The sequence below is a fragment of the Ptychodera flava genome, chromosome 9, assembly GCF_041260155.1.
Source record: "Ptychodera flava strain L36383 chromosome 9, AS_Pfla_20210202, whole genome shotgun sequence".
NCBI lineage: Eukaryota > Metazoa > Hemichordata > Enteropneusta > Ptychoderidae > Ptychodera > Ptychodera flava.
In genome coordinates this window covers 42527004-42545591 of record NC_091936.1, presented here as the reverse complement: position 1 = coordinate 42545591, position 18588 = coordinate 42527004, and the positions used below count along the sequence as shown (strand labels likewise).

The following is an 18588-nucleotide window of genomic DNA, read 5'->3' as shown; positions in this document are numbered from 1 at the left end:
TTTTGTATACAGGTTTCTATAAATGAACTAAGTAATATATATTGAATTTCTGATGAAATCTGTAATTTTGTGTTTTGGGGCAATTTTTGCCATTTTTGGTCAAAAAATGTGTATTTCCAAAACTACTCATCTGATAGCTTTGAAACTTGGTATACAGGTTCCTACAGATGAACTAAATGATATTTGTTGAAATTATGATGAAATCTGCAATTTTGTATTTTCGGGGCAATTTTTTCCATTTTTGGTCAAAAAATGTGTTTATCAAAAAGTACTGGTCTGATAGCTTTGAAATTTGGTATACAGGTTTCTATAGATGAACTAAGTAATATATATTGAATTTCTGATGAAATCTGTAATTTTGTATTTTGGGGCAATTTTTGCCATTTTTGGTCAAAAAATGTGTATTTCCAAAACTTCTCATCTGATAGCTTTGAAATTTGGTATACAGGTTTCTACAGATGAGCTAAGTAATATATATTGAATTTCTGATGAAATCTGTAATTTTGTATTTTGGGGCAATTTTTGCCATTTTTTGTCAAAAAATGTGTATTTCCAAAACTTCTCATCTGATAGCTTTGAAATTTGGTATACAGGTTTCTATAGATGAACTAAATGATATTTATTGAAATAATGGTGAAATCTGTAATTTTGAATTTTTGGGGTAATTTTTCCCATTTTTGGTCAAAAAATGTGTTTCTCAAAAAGTACTGGTCTAACAGCTTTGAAATTTGGTATACAGGTTTCTATAGTTGAACTAAATTTGATCTTTTGTAATTGTGATGAAATCTGCAATTTTTATTTTTGGGGGCAATCGTTGCCATTTTTGGTCAGAAAATTTTATTCTCACAAATCTACTCATCAGACAGCTTTGGTTGACATGTTCTTAGGGATGATCCAATGTGATATATTCAAAGTATGATCAAATCTTCAATGTGTATTTTTGCAGCTTATTTTAGCCACTTTTCTCTGGCCACTGCATTGAGCTATCAAAGATTTTCCACCTTCTTCTTCAACATGTGTCAAAAATAGTTATTCTCTACATAAACACAGTGGAGCTATATCGGCCGCTAGGTCGCTTGTTTTTCAAAGAAAAGGAAAGGAATCAAAACAATGTTGAGGCATGTCTATGATGTAGATGCTGCATTATTTCAGTCAGATGTACCATACTCTGCGGGTCCTATTTAATTCCCTGAGGTTTTTGTAAAACAGAAATTGTAAAATTTAAAGGACAGTTAAAGGAGCTTTTTCAGGTGGAAATTTTATGAATGTAACGTTATCAATCATACATGTACTTGTACTTGTGAAAATATAACTCACAAAGGAAACTGTATTGTAGACTTATAATGGCATAATCCTTACATAGAAAGATTTTTTGATGCCTGAATATCAACAAAAAGCATAGCAATTTCTGTTAGAAAATGTGCGCAATGAAAACATGGTAACTTATTTTTGAAAATCTTATTTCAGAGGGAATGTCTGGTCCCAATGATGACATGGTGTCACGGTTGTTGCAGGAAGCACTGGAAACTGATGTTACAGAGACAGTCCAGAGACCACCCGGCCGCTTCAGGTAAAGTGGCTACCACACCTTCATATTCAATCTTTTCCAGAATATTTTATAATGTTTTTTAGCTACTATAGACTATAGTCTATAGAAGCTATTGGGATGGGTATCCGTCCGGCGTCCGTCGTCAGTCTGTATGTATGTATGTATGTATGTATGTATGTATGTATGTATGTATGTCCGTTTGTGAGGCGTCCGTCCACTCAAATATCTTGAGAACCGCAGTACTTACTGATTTGATATTTGTTGTGTAGATGAAAAATATGATTTTGAGAAACTATTTTTTTTAATTTTTTGATATTGTTGAAAATAGGCAAATAAATGCCAAAAAAGGTGTTTTTGGTAAAAAATCTTCTTCTTCATAACCGCTGGTCAGACAGCTTTGTTATTTGGTATACAGGTCCCTAGGGATAACCCAACTTAGATTTGTTCAAATTTTGATGAAATATGCAAATGTGTATTTTTAAGGAATTTTTTTGTCATTTTTGGTCAAAGTTTGACTTACATTGTATGTAATTCTTGTACTGTATTAACCCTATCAATTCACCCAGAAAAAAATAATGAACATGATTTTAAATAACTGAATTAATTAGGAAATCATCAAAGCCAAAATAATTATAGTGTGGAATTATCAGAAAGTTCAACTTTTTTTGACAGTTCATAGTGAATTGAGGATTAAAACATGTAAAGGCAACTTTCCTGAATCCCAACTTTGATATATTCTGAACCACCATTTATGTTATCCTAAAGAAATTGCTCATAATAGTTTGTCATGATAGGGTGGTCAAATAAATAGAGATAGAGAAAGTTCTAATTTCCATTTATGGTTGACTTGGTAAGGATAAAATAAGATTACTTTTTGAGGAAAAAATAGAGTGGTCAATTAAAGAGTGGTCAAAGTGATAGGTTTTTATGGTAAAGCTGGGCTGTAAGATTCCTCATGTGCTATTTATAGCAGTTGTGCAATCTGTGTAAACAGTGCAATGAAAGTGTAACATGATTCCTTATAATGCTTTTGATGACCTTGAACTTCTTAAGTTTCAAACATTTGTCTTTTTAGTGTGCTTTCTCTGAGTACGTACAGTCTCAACTTATTCGACAGAACTTACTTACAATGTTAATTTGAAAGTTAAAATGTGCTTGGTTAATAGGATGAAAATACTGATATTAAAAGATAATCAGCTCAAGATTCTTTATAACCTGACAGATATGCTGTTTTTTTATGACGTAAATCTTGATTTAAGCAAGTCTTGTTTACTTTAATTAGAATGTAATTAACTCTCGTTTATTTGCTATTATAGACTAATGTAGTCTTATGAAATATGCAATCTGTATTTTTACGGAATTTTTTCCATTTTTGGTCAGGCCATCCTGAAATGAGCTATCAAAGATATCCACCTTCTTCATCAATACATGTGTCACAAAAGGTTATCCTCTACATAACACAGCAGAGCTCTGTCAACTGTTGAGCCGCTTGTTTTTTCAAAACTGCTGGTCAGACAGCTTTAATATTTGGTTTACATGTCCCTAGGATGACCTTAGTGAGATAATTTCATACAGTCAGGAAATACTTAATTTTGTATCCATGTCTATAGTAGCTTCAGGGACAATGGCCCTATGTTTTTGATTTGCAGTTCCATACATGTAGATGGTGTCGTTTAACGGAAAGTACAAGCACTTTATTGGAGATTGTGTCTCTTTGCACTGTATTTCACCACATACGGTATGGGCTCATACAATAGCAAATACAACGTCAACATCCATGCCGGCACAAGAATCTGAAAGCCACAGATGTGGAAGATGTGGAACTGGAGTTACTCCTGTTAGAGTTTTTAAATGCCAAAATAAGATCTGTGAACCTTTTGTCTTTTTCAGTCAAGATGATGACTACGATCAGTATGGTTTCAGTAGAAAACTGGAGGGCATTGATGAAGATGCTCTTGTTTCCAGGGCAACAGATCTACAAAGGAGATCAGAGGAAATTTCAGTGAGTTTTAAAAATCGTACATCTCCATCAACAGTTATACAAGTAACAATTAAAAACTTGCCATGCGTGATACTAGAACATGTCATTGTGTTTGTGTGTGTGTATATATATATATATATATATATATATATATATATATATATATATATATATATATATATATATATATATATATATATATATATATATATATATATATATACACACACACCCTTGTCAGATTTTTGCCACAATTTTGATATAAAACTGTAGCCAATTAATTGTGATGTCCATTTGGTCCAAAATCATTTTTAAAAAGTGCAGAAAAATTCATAAAAATTGGTAAAATGTTGCATCAAATTTTTTTGGGGAAAAATTACAAAACTCTAAGGGTTAAGTGTCCTTATATGGCAAAACCACTTGTACATGCATTCCAGCATACTCCAATATTTGATGTGAAATTTATATTGTAGACAAAGGTGGTTGACCTCGAGATGTCCACCGGGGTTAAATGGGAAAACTACATCGTAGCACAGCAGAAAAGACCATTTACAAGATCGGTAGGTGCCCTTATTTCATTTGTTTCATCTCAAGCCTAATTCTTTGTGGCCAGAGCTTTACAATATGTAGTAGCATACTATAAATTAGGGCTTGATAACAACACAATTAAACCAGTCTACACAAAAGAGTCTGTCAAATGACATGTTTTCAGTTTTGCAAAGTATGTAGTACTTGTTCATACATTTTCTTCAAAATTTTTTGATGTTTGACTTTTGAATCAAATGAAATCAAGAATACTTGTATTATGTTACAAAAAATTTCATTTTAATACGAAGATTTTCAAAATCCTGCCCACAGCCGGAATTGAAGGCACTGATCAGAGCGGGAATACCAAATGAGTACAGGGAACAGATATGGAAGGGGTCAGTATTGTACATGTGTTTCTCTATAGTCTTCTCACATACAATCTCTGTGCTGTGTAGGGAATGTTTGTCAATTGTTTTTCAATATTGATGTTTGCAAATGATGTCAGTGTTCTTTCATTGATATGGAAAAGAAAATGTTTGTCAGCAATTTTGGAAATTGTGTATGCCAGAACGATAACAATACAACTTTATAGGTGACTGCCAATGTGACTATACACTAGAAAGACATATTAGCGGCTCAGACAACAAGTTGCAACAGCAGCCACATTTGCGACAAAATATGTCCACATGTTAAAGTGGAAATTCACCAGGGCTGGGTTTTACATATGTGCTAGCTTTGTGGTCGCGTACTCTGGAAAAGCCCTTACTAAATTTTTTACAATTTTTTACAAATAAGGCTAAAAGTAGTGGCCGAAGTTACAGTTTAGGGCTTCATCAACTTAATGTTTTTGAATCATGGGAAAAAGTGCAAAGCTTGGCGCTTTCATCTTGTGATATGGCAGGGACCATCTTCTGATGGGTATGGCATTGTAATTCACGTTCACAGCAGGCTGTGGGTATTGCGTATTTCCATAACTATGAATTATGTTATTTTGAATTTTTCTATCAATTTCATTGTGCTACTGTAACTAGTGCTCAAATTTCATGAATCGTTAATGAATTCATAAGTCACAGAGGTCAGGTTGATCGACAACTACGGTATGACAGGTTTTGTATTTGAAAATTACAGGTATAATTCTCTGTACATCAGTGACAGTGCTGATACAATGTCAGAATTGTTAAATCAACACAATTTGCATATCTTTTACTAAAGACTGAAGACAGTCCATCATCGGATTGTGATATAAAGTATGCCTGACTCCTTACTGTATGTAAAATTTTGAAAAATGGCTGACATTTTGTCTCATTTTATCTCCATTGTAGGTGCATTTATCATTTAATTCAGAGTGTGAAAGACGACAAAGGACCTGGTTATTATCAGCAACTAGCTGAATCTAAGGTGGGTATTTATTCACCGTCTAACCACAGTCAGCCAGCCTTGTATGTCCCACAGCAAGATGGCTCTGGACTCAATGACAGTATCCTGAATGAATATTTCCAACCTGAAATTAGTGATCATCTTTGGTTGAAGAGCATTGAAATTCCCGTTGACAATCATCAACATTGATGAATTCAATATCATCTGATTACAGTACAGCAGCCTTAACTTTGATTAGCGTTGTCTCCCAAGTACAATAAATGCTGATGGAGATATTATTTTACCCTTTTTGTTTTTTATTACAATTTTAACTTCTTGTGCTACTCTCAAAAGCCCACTATTCAACTTGCCAACTCTATAGTGTAGGATGCAATGTTATTGTTTACATTTTAAGTCTAGTCCAGACTAGAATTCACTTGTCAATAAAAATAGAGCAGTCTACACATTACAGGTTGGGTTGACAAGCTGAATACTTTGTATCCCAACATGCTTTGGGGAGTAGAACAAGACATTGTAGTTGACATTGAAAACTAACACAAGGAAAAAATCATTGAAAGTTCAGATACTGACCCTTTCATAATTTGAAACCCAAGTGTGAGTCCATTGCCCCTGTATGAACTTTGCTTGATTGCTATACCGGTATATCTCAGTATCTCAGAATGGCACTGCATAGCTCACTAAATTTGCAATTGAAAATGAAAATCTCAGCATGATGTCACAGGCCACCAGGGGGTCAAAGTTCAAAGACTAAATCAACAATATGAATTATTGCTGTTTTAATTTATTCAATATGCAAGACACTCAACGTTAATAAACAGTTGCAGTTTTAATCATTCATGCAAATAGTATATGCTGGTTTGAAAAAAGCTTTCAGAAATCTAAAATGTGTCTGAATGTAGATAAACTTACATACTTTTAGCACAATAAGGTTTTCATGCAGTATTGAGGTAGATAAACCTCTCACACTTTATAAAGAAGTCCATGGAGAGACATTGATTGAACTTTAACCACAGGGTTGGCAATAAAATCTATTTACCCTGATTTTCTGTGTTTGTTTATTTAGCTTTTCAAGCTGCATCCATCTGCCAAACAGATTGAGCTAGATTTGCTGAGAACACTTCCCAATAACATGCATTATGAAAATATGGACTCTGATGGCGTAAGTACAGCAATTTCAATTCTTAAAAACAGGTAGACTGTCGACAGTCCCTCGTGCCTTCTTTTGACCGGAGTCACTTTATTAAGTGCGGTAGCAATTCAACGTAGGTGATCGAGCGCCGAAGGCGCAAGGTTGAGTGCCGAAGGCACGAGGACTGTTATACCTTGTATGCGCCCTCACAGAACCGTATGAAAAAGGCGACGGTGACGTCACAACAAGTGACATGGAAAGGGGTGGGCTTAAACTGCAGTGCTATTCCTGGATTGTACGCGCTTCCCAGACATCGATTGACAGCGATGTTGACATGAAAACACAGAGCGGCTGTGCACGGTAAAGGAAGGGCCCAGCTAGTGGGGCTCATGGAATCAAAAAGTTGTTTTACTGGCATAGAAACTTGTTGGGTTAGGTTTTCAGGCACAGTATCCCTGGATACATGTATATGACGGGCAAGAGCAATAAAACACGACGATCGCGACAAGATGTTACAAACAATGGCAGTCTCCCTGTGCCCACAGCACTTCACTTTATCCGTATGGCTGAGCACATACGCTGTGGACTGAGACAGTCGACGGTCCGTGGCCCAACAACACTTAGACGGAATGCAGGGACGGCCGAAGCCCATTTTTTTGACTACTATGCTCAAAATAAGTTTTAAAAGTTTGAAAATTGATTCATTTTATTCAGTAAGTTCTAAATCTTTTCCGATCATGGCAGAAACTTGAAACCTCAGCTTACAGTCCACATGAATGTATGACCTGAAGGATGAACTTCCACTATCCAAATATGGTATTGTTGCCCCACCCATTACTATGATGCGATACTTCATGAATATGTAATAGCAAGGGGGATTGCGTGAGGCGTAACAGTCGCTTGTACCAGCAAATATGGGAAGCTACGCCAATACGCGAGACCAAGCGGTACAAGCGACAGGCGAGAGTCTAGAAAACAGATTGAAGAGAGAGTTTTCCTGTAAGAAATCTTTTTGAATAAATAAAAAAATAAATATAATGAATAAAACAATACAAATACGTTTGTCTTTGAAATTAAATATCACAGAAACTAGACAACAATGTCATGGTGTTTGTAGTACAGTTTGTATTATCACAAATGTTCACTAATAATGTAACACAAATTACTGTATATTTTTATACAAATCAGTCTTTATTGTTACTCACATTTTTAGATTCCGAAGTTACGCAGAGTTTTGTTGGCATACAGTTGTCATAATCCTGATATTGGCTATTGCCAGGTGAGGTAACATATATTGTTGCAGTTCATTTATTTATTGTTCTATCACAAACTTTTAATGTTCATTGTTGTACACAGTTCATGCATGGTACCATATGGATTTGTTTCATATAAACATTTATTCTTGGAGACCACTCAAATATTCCAGCTTAGTTGCATTTCCATCACCCTAAACTACCGAAAAGTTACAAAAAGAATTTGAGAGTCAAGTGAAAAATTGAATACATCTTTTGTTATCAGGGTTTGAACAGAGTGGCAGCTATTGCACTATTATTCTTGTCAGAAGAGGATGCATTCTGGTAAGTTGTCAGCAAAACCTTGTCATTACTGATACTGTGGAAATCTGCATACTTACATGTATTCTTGTCTCAGGCAGCATACACTTTTTATGAATAGTTACTGTTCAGAATGGTGGCAGTTTTGAATTTTAAAATTGAAGAATTGGAGGTACATGTACATGTTATCTGTTTTCTTTCCCCAAAATTTGCATAGTGACCTGATGTATGTCCTTGACTATGAAAGAGAATATGACATTTTTATCTGTTAGGTTTGTATTACTTTGATGCGATAAAATTGGAATATATGCTATTATAAGTGTGTATATTTGTCTGTGGACACTCAGGCTGATTTTTCAATGATTTTCAAGTGGTATCAACGAAATTCTGTTAAAATGTCTTACTGCATGTATGCAGTCACGAATTATGATATGAATCCCAGGAAACCTGTATGCCAGTCTGATAATTGCAGGTGTCTGGTAGCAATAGTGGAACACATCATGCCAAAAGACTATTACAGCAAAACACTGATTGGATCACAGACTGATCAGAGAGTTTTCAAAGATATCCTTGCAGACAAAGCGCCTAGACTCAGTGCACATCTTGATCACTACAAGTAAGATTCAAATCTTTTGTTCTGTAGGTGTGTGCATAATTAATGCAAGATAAACATGAATACATGACTTCACATGCTCGTAAATGTTGGACATTTGTCATCATATATAATGTAACAATATTTTAAAGTAATTTCAAAACCAGTGTTGTCAAGTTTGAAATACTAGAAATATCCACAAAACTTTGTGATGATAAATTGCCTTCTGCAGTCATGGAACCAAAAGACTTATTACACTTTTGTTCAAACTTTGCTTTCCTCAAGGATATAAGTTAACTTTTCAAATGCAGGATAACTAGCGGTCAACCTAGAAGATTTTGTACTAGAGAAGAAAGTACTTAATATTTACAAATGTTTGGAACTTAGCAAGCAAAGCATCACAAATATTTGAGAGTCTGAATATCTGTCCTTTAAGCTTATTCTTCCTATTTATACATTAACAATCTTACTACATGTCAGTCTGGCAAAATCTGACTCTACAGCCTGGTGTCTGTTTTTGATGAAATGCTAAGAGAAGAATGTAACAAATATTCATTTTGAAGGTAGATGTCTTGACTGTTATTAATAAAACTAATCTGGAATATAATAGAGTGATATCTTACATACTCAAAGTGTCTTTCATCAAAGCAACTGTCTATCTTTTTTCTTGTCAATTACAGTGTTGATCTATCCCTTATAACTTTCAATTGGTTTCTGACTGTCTTCTGTGAAACTGTCCCAATTGAGGTAAGGTTTTGCATCTCTGATTTTTTACAATAGGACATTGCAATTACGGACCTGGGTGATAACCTTCCCCTAAACGTGCTTATTTTAACCAGTTGGTTCAAGAGTTTGGACCAGAAGAAATCTCCGTACGTTCTTCATTTGAATTGTTATTGTTTTAAAATTTGATTGAATCATGAGACTCCCAAGTAAGCACTTCAATGTTCATGAATAATGAGAAATAATTTTCACAGATAATTGACAAGCAAGCAAGCAGCAATGCGTAGGTTATTCTGTGTTTGATATATTGTGTTGTCTCATTGGTCAGTTTTGTGGATTTTTCAAATTTGAACGGAAAACCTTTGAAGATGCATTGGTATTACTTCTTATTATGTGCTAAATGCTGCAACAAACTGGTTTCTAGCAACGCCTAAGTCAGTATCTTCTTCATATGTGATACTTGTTTGTTTTATTTGTATTTTGGCACCAGCATATTGTTGCTGATTGGATTGCCATAGAAACTGTTTTTTGCTCACGTGTTCACACACGTGAGCATATGGTTTAGCCATGTCTGTCTGTGTGTCTGTGTGTGTGTCCGTGTGTCTGTATCCCCATTATCTCAAAAACGGCTGAACATATTTCAGTCAAATTCAGTAGACATCTTCAGAATTCAAATGGCTAGAACTGAAAAGGTTTTGGTGGGCGTGGCTTGCATATTAATGAAGTTATCACAGTTTTAATTTTTGTGATACATGGTAGTTTATGGGAAGCATGATGACCATGGTTTCTGGACATCTCGACCCCTAACCAACTCGACCCCAGTCAACTCGACCCGCTACCAACCTAACCCTGGTTAGACCTTATAGCCTTGCTCCTTCATGCCAAATATCAAAGTCACAGGTCTTGCCAATTTTGAAGATTTTTAAAATATTATTTTCTGATTTTTCTATGACCTTTGACTCCCCTATACCTATGCAGCTAAGCTATGGCAATGGCTTATTCTGGCGTATGTTAAAGTCCAAGACAGCCAGCTTCTATTGGACAATGGCCAGTAGGGGACCAAATTGCTCTCCACAATTTTGGGGATTCCACTTGACCTTTGACCTTGGCATCTTCCTGCAACTCATTTATTATGTGCATTTCTAATTCTGAGCTAGCCAATAGAGCTAGAGGTCTGATTTTTGGTATATAGGGACAACTTAGCAATACAAATTTTTTGACAAAATGTCATGTGATCTCGATGACCTTTGACCTTAAATATGAGTATATGTCCATAACTAAGTAACCACAAGTGCTACACCCTTCATATTTGGTATGATGGGAGACCTTATGACATCACATCCTGTACCTAATTAATTATGCACATATCTAATTCTGAGCCAGCCAATAGAGCTAGAGGTCTGATTTTTGGTATATAGGGATGACTTAGCAATACAATTTTTTTGACAAAATGTCATGTGACCTTGATGACCTTTGACCTCAAATATGCATATATGGCCATAACTAAGTAACCACAAGTGCTACACCCTTCATATTTGGTATGATGGGAGACCTTATGACATCACATACTGTACCTCATTGATTATGCGCATATCTAATTCTGAGCCAGCCAATAGAGCTAGAGGTCTGATTTTTGGTATATAGGGATAACTTAGCAATACAATTTTTGGACAAAATGTCATGTGACCCTGATGACCTTTAACCTCAAATATACATATATGACCATAACTAAGTAACCACAAGTGCTACACCCTTCATATTTGGTATGATGGGAGACCTTATGACATCACATCCTGTACCTAATTAATTATGCACATATCTAATTCTGAGCCAACCAATAGAGCTAGAGGTCTGATTTTTGGTATATAGGGATAACTTAGCAACACAATTTAACTTGATTTTAGTCATTGAAACTTGCTATATACATCAAAGATACTGTGATATAACATTATTGAAAGTCAAAAGACATTTTACTTCAGCCAATTCCTAATTTGCATATTAAATGAATTTTCATACTTAGGGATATCATCTGAATTGACACGATCAAAATTGATGTAACTTGCTATGTACATTTCAGACACTGTAATACAATATTATTGAAAGTCATTAAGCATTTTCTCTTCAGCCAATTCCTAATTTGCATGTTTAATGAACTTTCCTAATTAGAGATATATATCTGAATTGACTTGACCAAAGTTGACAAAACTTGTTACATATATTGCAGATACCATGATACAACATTATTGACAATCATTAAGCATTTTTACTTAAGTCAATTCCTAATTTACATATTTAATGAACTTTGCTTATTAGGGATATATACTGGGATTTACTTGATCAAAGTTGGCAAAACATGACAACATTGATGATTATACCTGGTTAAAACAATATTGAAAGTCATTTCACATTTTCATGTCAGCTAATTTACAATTTGCATATCTAATGAGCTTTCACAGCTCGGCATATATGGCTTGAAGGACTTGGCCAATGGTAATTACACTTGCTATATAAAATGGTGATACAATGACAGCAGTCAAAGAACTTTAATATTTTTATTTCAGCTAATTACATATTTGTATACTTCATGACCTTTGAGAATTAATCGGCGGTGATTATTGTTCATTATGTTGATCATAATACTTTCAATGAAGTTGCAAACATGTGGCAAAGGTTCAAATTTACACATAACTGTATGAAACACGTGAGCATTTTCAGTTCATATCTGGTGTTTGAAAGTTTATCGTTCCCATCACATTAGGATCATTAAAATTTTCACAATGTAAATCATCTTTCACTCTTTTACAACCAGACCATGTTGAGAATATGGGATAGTCTTTTGTACGAGGGCAACAAAGTTCTGTTCAGATTTTCCATGGCTTTCTTCAAGTACTGTGAGGAAGAGATCTTGAAGTTGTCAGACTACATGGCCATATTCAACTACCTCAGACACATGTCTATGAAGATGACTGATGTTAGAAAAATAGCACAAGTAGGTTAAACACAAACTCTGCATTTGGTTTAATGACTCCGTGCAACAGTTATTAACATAAGCTTCCCTTTTAATGTCATCGTAACTTGAGAATATCCATGTATAAGTATTTTGTTTTACTCTGGTTTGCATATGTTTTATTGTTTTCGAGTGCAACTGGAAGATCTGAAAATGTCCTTGGCAAAAAAAACAAAACATGACAAATGTTATAACAAAGGGTGTTCCCCTCTGAAACATGAATTATATGCAAACATTACGTGTTCTCACTGACTTGATCACAATAGAATGATTTTCATTTAACCCAAGAATTTGAGATGTGAGCTGTGTTTCTTTAACAGCATTAGCTTCATTGGTCTCTCAGAGTGAATGGTATCGTATTCAGTGCATAATATTATGTGGAAATATCATATTGTAATTGAAAAATGCAGGGCTCGAAATCAGTGGTAGCCCCGCGTCCACTGACTACCAACTTTTCTCTGGGGCTACCAAAATTCATAAAATGGTAGCCCACACGGACTACCAAAGCTTGGGACCTGAAATTCAGTCAGTACATGTACTTGGCATGACCATGTCCAGCCTGTCACTTTGGGACCAGCTAGATGCAGTCAAACCCAGCTAGACATAGAAAGGCCAGACTATGACTTGGTAATGCAAATAACAAAGACGACCGTGCGGTGGAACTTTGCAACAAAATTTCTATATCTGAACTGCTGTACTTGAATGATAGGCACAGGAAATGATAGACAATGAAAATGTATTTTCGTAATGGTCGCATTTTCATCATAATGTATCAATCACAATTACATAGAAATTATTCTTGGTCCCTACAGAAAGCCCATGGTCTATTTTTAACCCGGCTACAGTATGTCTCAGTGCTGAGAAGGTCGTGTCGTTGTCATGATGATTATCAAAATTTGCATAACGTCCATTATACCTGTTTCCTAAGGTATTAAAGGTGTGCAATATTCACATCAAATGACTAGAAAATTCACTTCATGTGCAGAATCTTGGAAAATAGCGTTTTCTTGTCTGGTTAACGAAACAGGATATCCCTGAACTAAAAATGCATGGGCTACCAGCCTTTGTCACTGGGTTACCAACTTTAGAAAATGGTAGCCCAAGTGGACTACCAGGGAAAAAGTTAATTTCGAGCCCTGAAATGTCAGTGAATGTTTTAGGCAAAGACATTCTAATATAATGAAATGTTCCTTTCATACCGTTTACAGATTGCATTCCATGATTTGAATCCATTTCCAAGGAAACCAATCAACAACAGAAGAGCTTACCATCTTCAGCAAGTTAAGGTATATTTCCAAGGTGCCATGATATGGTATATTCATGGTTGCCAGAACTATTTTATGCATGGAAAGTATACGCCTGACCCATTATTTTTGTGTAATCTTATTTTTTGGTCTATGGTTGGACAAATCTGGTAAAACCAACTTTCCATCAAGCACGTAACAATTTTCAATTGCCTCTGATTCAGGAAACATTCACCTCCAAGCAAGAATGTTTTAAAGCTTTGCTTAAGGGAACCATCATTATTTACGGCTGGGGGGTGGGGTGGTCAGGAGGAATTTCATCCGAAACTCTGAAATTTTGAGTAAATCCCCCTTGCCAACCATGATTTGAGTAACCCCCTAACTCAGAAATTTTAACCCCACCACTTAGAAAAGTTAATACCAATAGATGTATTCGTAAAACCGACATAAATACAGCAATAGTGAAGACCTTTCAACTCCTGGCGTACCCTGCTAGATTATTATTATTATTATTATTATTAAAAATTCTTGAAAAAAAAAACGCACTACACATACGTCACAGTGCGCTGTACAGAACACACAAAAGAATAAGCGATTTTACAAAATACAAGTGTCAGGGAAAAAACGCACCACACGAGCAGACCTGCGGTGAAGAAAATGTACTGCAAAGCATGAACAAATCACTGATGATACAGATTAAAAAGATAGGTTTTCAAACCGCGTTTAAAAGACTCAAGATTATTATCGGTTATCTCATGACGGTTGAAAAAGATGAAACCAACAAAATGAAACAAAGTGACAACAAAATACAGATATAAAAGCTTACGCTATAACCAGTATCCAACCATATAGTATTGTTTTACTTGGATAGGTATCATGACAGGGTTTTCACCGGGATATCTGACAGGGCAGAATTTGAAAGTACAGGGGGAAAACACGCGAGAGGTTTAGGGGAAGTGTCAGAAGTGGCTGTCCCCTATCTTGCATGGAAAATTTTGAGAAATTGATGCAATGGTGCAGTCTGGTGCAATCTGACGTGTGTTTTTGATTTGTCTTTTACTGGTAAAACAGTTAGAATACCTCATGGGGAGCGCATGAGAGAGGGGTGTCCGGCCTCTTGCATAGAAAATTTGAGACATTGATGTGTTGAATGGTGCAATCTGAGAGGTGTTTCAATTTATTTTGCACTAAAAATTGATTAACCCTTCTTCTTTCTTTTCACATTTTAACCAACGCCCCCCTTTAAGTTTTCAGTTTTTTGAGTGACCCCCTCAGATTCCTCCGACCTCCCAAGGCTGTAAATAATGATTGCTCCCTAATTTTTCCCTGAACAAACCTTTAAACCTACCTTTTCAAACTCAAGAATAAACAGCAAGGGTTTCAATGTAAAAGTTGGTATTAGAAGCAAATTATCTAAACTTTACAGACAATACCAGTACAGTACATGAAATTCGGAATGATACTCTGTGAAATCTGTTTATCGATGGGCAAATTTTAGATTTTCACAGAACATGAAGATGAAAACTTCATGTAATCCAGGGGCTCCAAAATAAGTACACCCAATCAACGTACAAGAAAAGTCCTGTAAAAATATGCAAGTCTAAAAAATTCTCCATGAGTTGCACTGCTTTTCATCCCAAAGACACCAGGCATTCTCTCTGAAACAGTAAAGGGTCAAGGCATTTATGGTAAATTCAATTATATGGTGGGCATTTAGTGCAAGGGGCAAAAGCCAGCGACATATTTTCCAGACAACAGCTGATTTCACTTAACCTCACCAATACAGTGTCTTGTATACATACTACATGTACATTGTGTACATAATACCCAGAGTGTTTATATCTACAGCAGATTTCACTCAACTTCACCATTACAGTGTCAGGTATACACATATTGTATACATGAAATCCAGGATGTTTATATCTAACACAAACGAAGTGTAATATCAAAAAGTGGTGCTGTCTCAGTATATTATTGGTCATTTATTTGAAACTTTGTTCTCATGTAACACAGAGTGCCCAGTTTTATTAAAGCTAAAGTTTACCCAATTGAGGGCATAAGTACTTGAGATGGCATCTGTTTTGTGCAGCTTGCTGTAATTTGTGTTGGGCTGCATGCACACTATGTACGTACACCAGACCACTGTATCAGCAAGGCTGAGTGAAATCAACTGAATGTTATATCATTTGAAAATGAAAATTTACAATGAATTTTGTTGAAATCTGGAAACTTTTCCCACTACTGCAGGCTGAGTTGGCTGAGCTTAACAGTATAAGGGAAGAATTTGTAAGTCAAAGAACAGACAGAGATGAAGATATCTTCAGTGATGAAGACAATTAATAGTTCATCAGTGACGTGATTCTACATGAACTGTAGTTCATCAGTGACGTGATTCTACATGAACTGTGTAGTTCATCAGTGACGTGATTCTACATGGACTGTCAATATCATCTGTGTGTAACACTCTCTTCCAAAACCAATATGAAGTCCTTATTTCTTATTTCATCAGTGGTTTATTTGTACATGTCTAGAACGACAACCATGGTTCCCCATGGGGGAGGGGGGGGGGCAACTGTAGGTTTTTTCGAGCAATGTATTAAAATGTTAATAACCATACAAAAGAATACATTTTCATAACAGAAGAGTGTACAAATTATGTATTGTTTTGTATATCATCACCCTGTTTTAGCAAGCTGTGGAGAACACTGACAACCATATGTATTTGACAGTTGAACTAAATAGACAAGTACAGTAATCATTTTACAGATGTGTTTCTGTATTTTGTCTGTTCAAACATGCAGTAGATGAGTATGGATACTGTCTGTAGCAATTTGCTTACATCTTTTAACATGTACAGTGATAAAAGGCAACATTCTTTCTTTTATAATTTTCAAGGACAGTCACTCTTCAGATGGAGTGAAAAAATGAATTTACTTTAGGAAAAATGATATTTACTTTTAACAATTCATAGAAAGTTATAGAAAATATGTTCACATGGTCGTTGCCAGAATGAAATAAAATGTTTAAGCTGAGAAAACTCTCTAAGTTTCCATTGGGATATTCTAATCTCACTGAGAAAACGGTCAGCAACATTGATTAGATGTTTACTATGTGAATGGCACTTCCATTTTTAGTTCTGAATTTTTAGTTCTGTCAGCGATGCAGAGCTTGTCTAATAGGTGGATGTGTGGTATTGTCCGGCATCCGTCAACTTTTTTCATTACAAGTTTCTTCAAAAAACGGCCAGTCTGATTCCTTTAATATTTGGAGTACAGGTCTCCAGGGATGATCTTAATCAGATTTGTTCAAAGTGTGATGAAATAAGCAAATTTGTATTTTTAAAACAATATTTGTCATTTGAGGTCAAAAAATCTTTAAATATCTTCTTCAAAAGTGCTAGTCAGGCAGCTTTGATAGTTGGAATATAGGTCCCTGGGGATGCCCTTTTTCAGATTTTTCAAATTTGCAGAAATATGCAAATTTGTATTTTTAAAGCAAAAAGCAATTTTTGTCATTTTTGTTCAATTTTTTTAAACCAAAACTGCTTGTCCAATAGCTTTGATATTTGGTATACAGGTTCATACTGGGGGGTAGGGATGATCAAAATGTTATATATTCAAATTATTATGAAATCTACAATTTTGTGGGCAAATTTTTTTTGGTCAAAAAAATTTGTTCCTCAAAAGTGCTCACCTGATAGCTTTGACATTTGCCATACAGGTTCCTAGGTGTTGTCTTGATATGATATATGTGAAATAATGAAATCCACAATTTTTGTATTTTTTCAGCTGTTTTTGTAATTGTTGGTCGGGCCATCCTGAAATGAGCTATCAAAGATATCCACCTTCATCAACACGTCTCACAAATAGTTATTCTGTACATAAAAAGCGGAGCTCTATCAGCTGTTAGGGCACTTGTGGTATTTACATGGTACTTCCTGTCTTTCCACAAGACTACTTGCTTTTCCCTTCATCAAATGGGAAAATTGTACGATAAGCAGTGGAATGAACAAGTGGATAAAGCAGATGTTGTCACTGCATTCCATAGAACACTGGTGAACACTGGTGGATGTTACCAACTATATTCCCAAATGTGCAAATTGATTGTGACTTATAAACTTTAATATCTGTTATATTCAGATGCTTTCTGTAATATACCAAGGAAAAGTAATAGTAGTAATATTGTTATGATGATCCCCTCATGTGATGTTTCCAGACAAGAAAATCAACCCATTATAATTTGTGCACATCTTCAAGAATGTCTTGCCATTAGATAGTATTTTCCATGAGAGAGATTATAATCTTTAATCAACAAACAGACAGTGTATCATCTTCGATCAACAAACAACATTCCTTCTCTTTCAGAGAACAATTTGTTTTTGTTACTCAGTCCCTTCATTGGAATAATTTTCAACATCTTAGTTTTAGTAATACGATGTTGATTATGACCTTGCACCATGTTATTCAGAAGCACTGTTTACTTTACCACTCTCTGGGATAAACACTTTACTTGACAAAATCATTTTAGGGTAGATAATTAACACATGTCAGTCTGACTATTGAAAAGACTTTGGTAATCCAGACACCACATGGATTGAAATCCAAGGGTGTACATGTTAATGGGTCACATACAGTGTGAAATAGCCCTCAGATGTTAGAATTGCTGTCAAGTGTCACAAAATAATTTGACTCTTTTTCCTTACCAAACACTGGTGCCACTCTCAGTGGTACCACCCTATTGCCAAGTGTTGACCTATCTAAGAAATTGATACAGTCAGTCTGTTGCACCTATTTCTGCTCTAAGAACACTTGATGTACATGTAGCCTAGACCCATTATTCAGTTTTGGCCTTTGTCCACACTCCTCTGGCCTTGAGGTCCTCTTTTAGCTCCATAGAATGCAAAAC

At 35.3% G+C, this 18588-nt stretch overlaps 1 protein-coding gene across 1 annotated transcript in view; it reads left to right on the top strand.

Moving 5' to 3' along the window:
- LOC139141076 (TBC1 domain family member 2B-like) overlaps window positions 1-17864 on the top strand; it is a 59222-nt gene extending 41358 nt beyond the window's left edge. The window contains exons 18-30 of the mRNA XM_070710649.1: window positions 1468-1570; window positions 3440-3551; window positions 4004-4090; window positions 4389-4453; window positions 5381-5456; window positions 6499-6594; window positions 7778-7843; window positions 8083-8141; window positions 8590-8733; window positions 9390-9456; window positions 12242-12421; window positions 13648-13725; window positions 15931-17864. Coding sequence (XP_070566750.1) covers window positions 1468-1570; window positions 3440-3551; window positions 4004-4090; window positions 4389-4453; window positions 5381-5456; window positions 6499-6594; window positions 7778-7843; window positions 8083-8141; window positions 8590-8733; window positions 9390-9456; window positions 12242-12421; window positions 13648-13725; window positions 15931-16023 — 1226 coding nt within the window. The 3' untranslated portion in view covers window positions 16024-17864. The remainder of the gene's footprint in view (window positions 1-1467; window positions 1571-3439; window positions 3552-4003; window positions 4091-4388; window positions 4454-5380; window positions 5457-6498; window positions 6595-7777; window positions 7844-8082; window positions 8142-8589; window positions 8734-9389; window positions 9457-12241; window positions 12422-13647; window positions 13726-15930) is intronic.
- The last annotated feature ends 724 nt before the right edge of the window (window positions 17865-18588 follow it).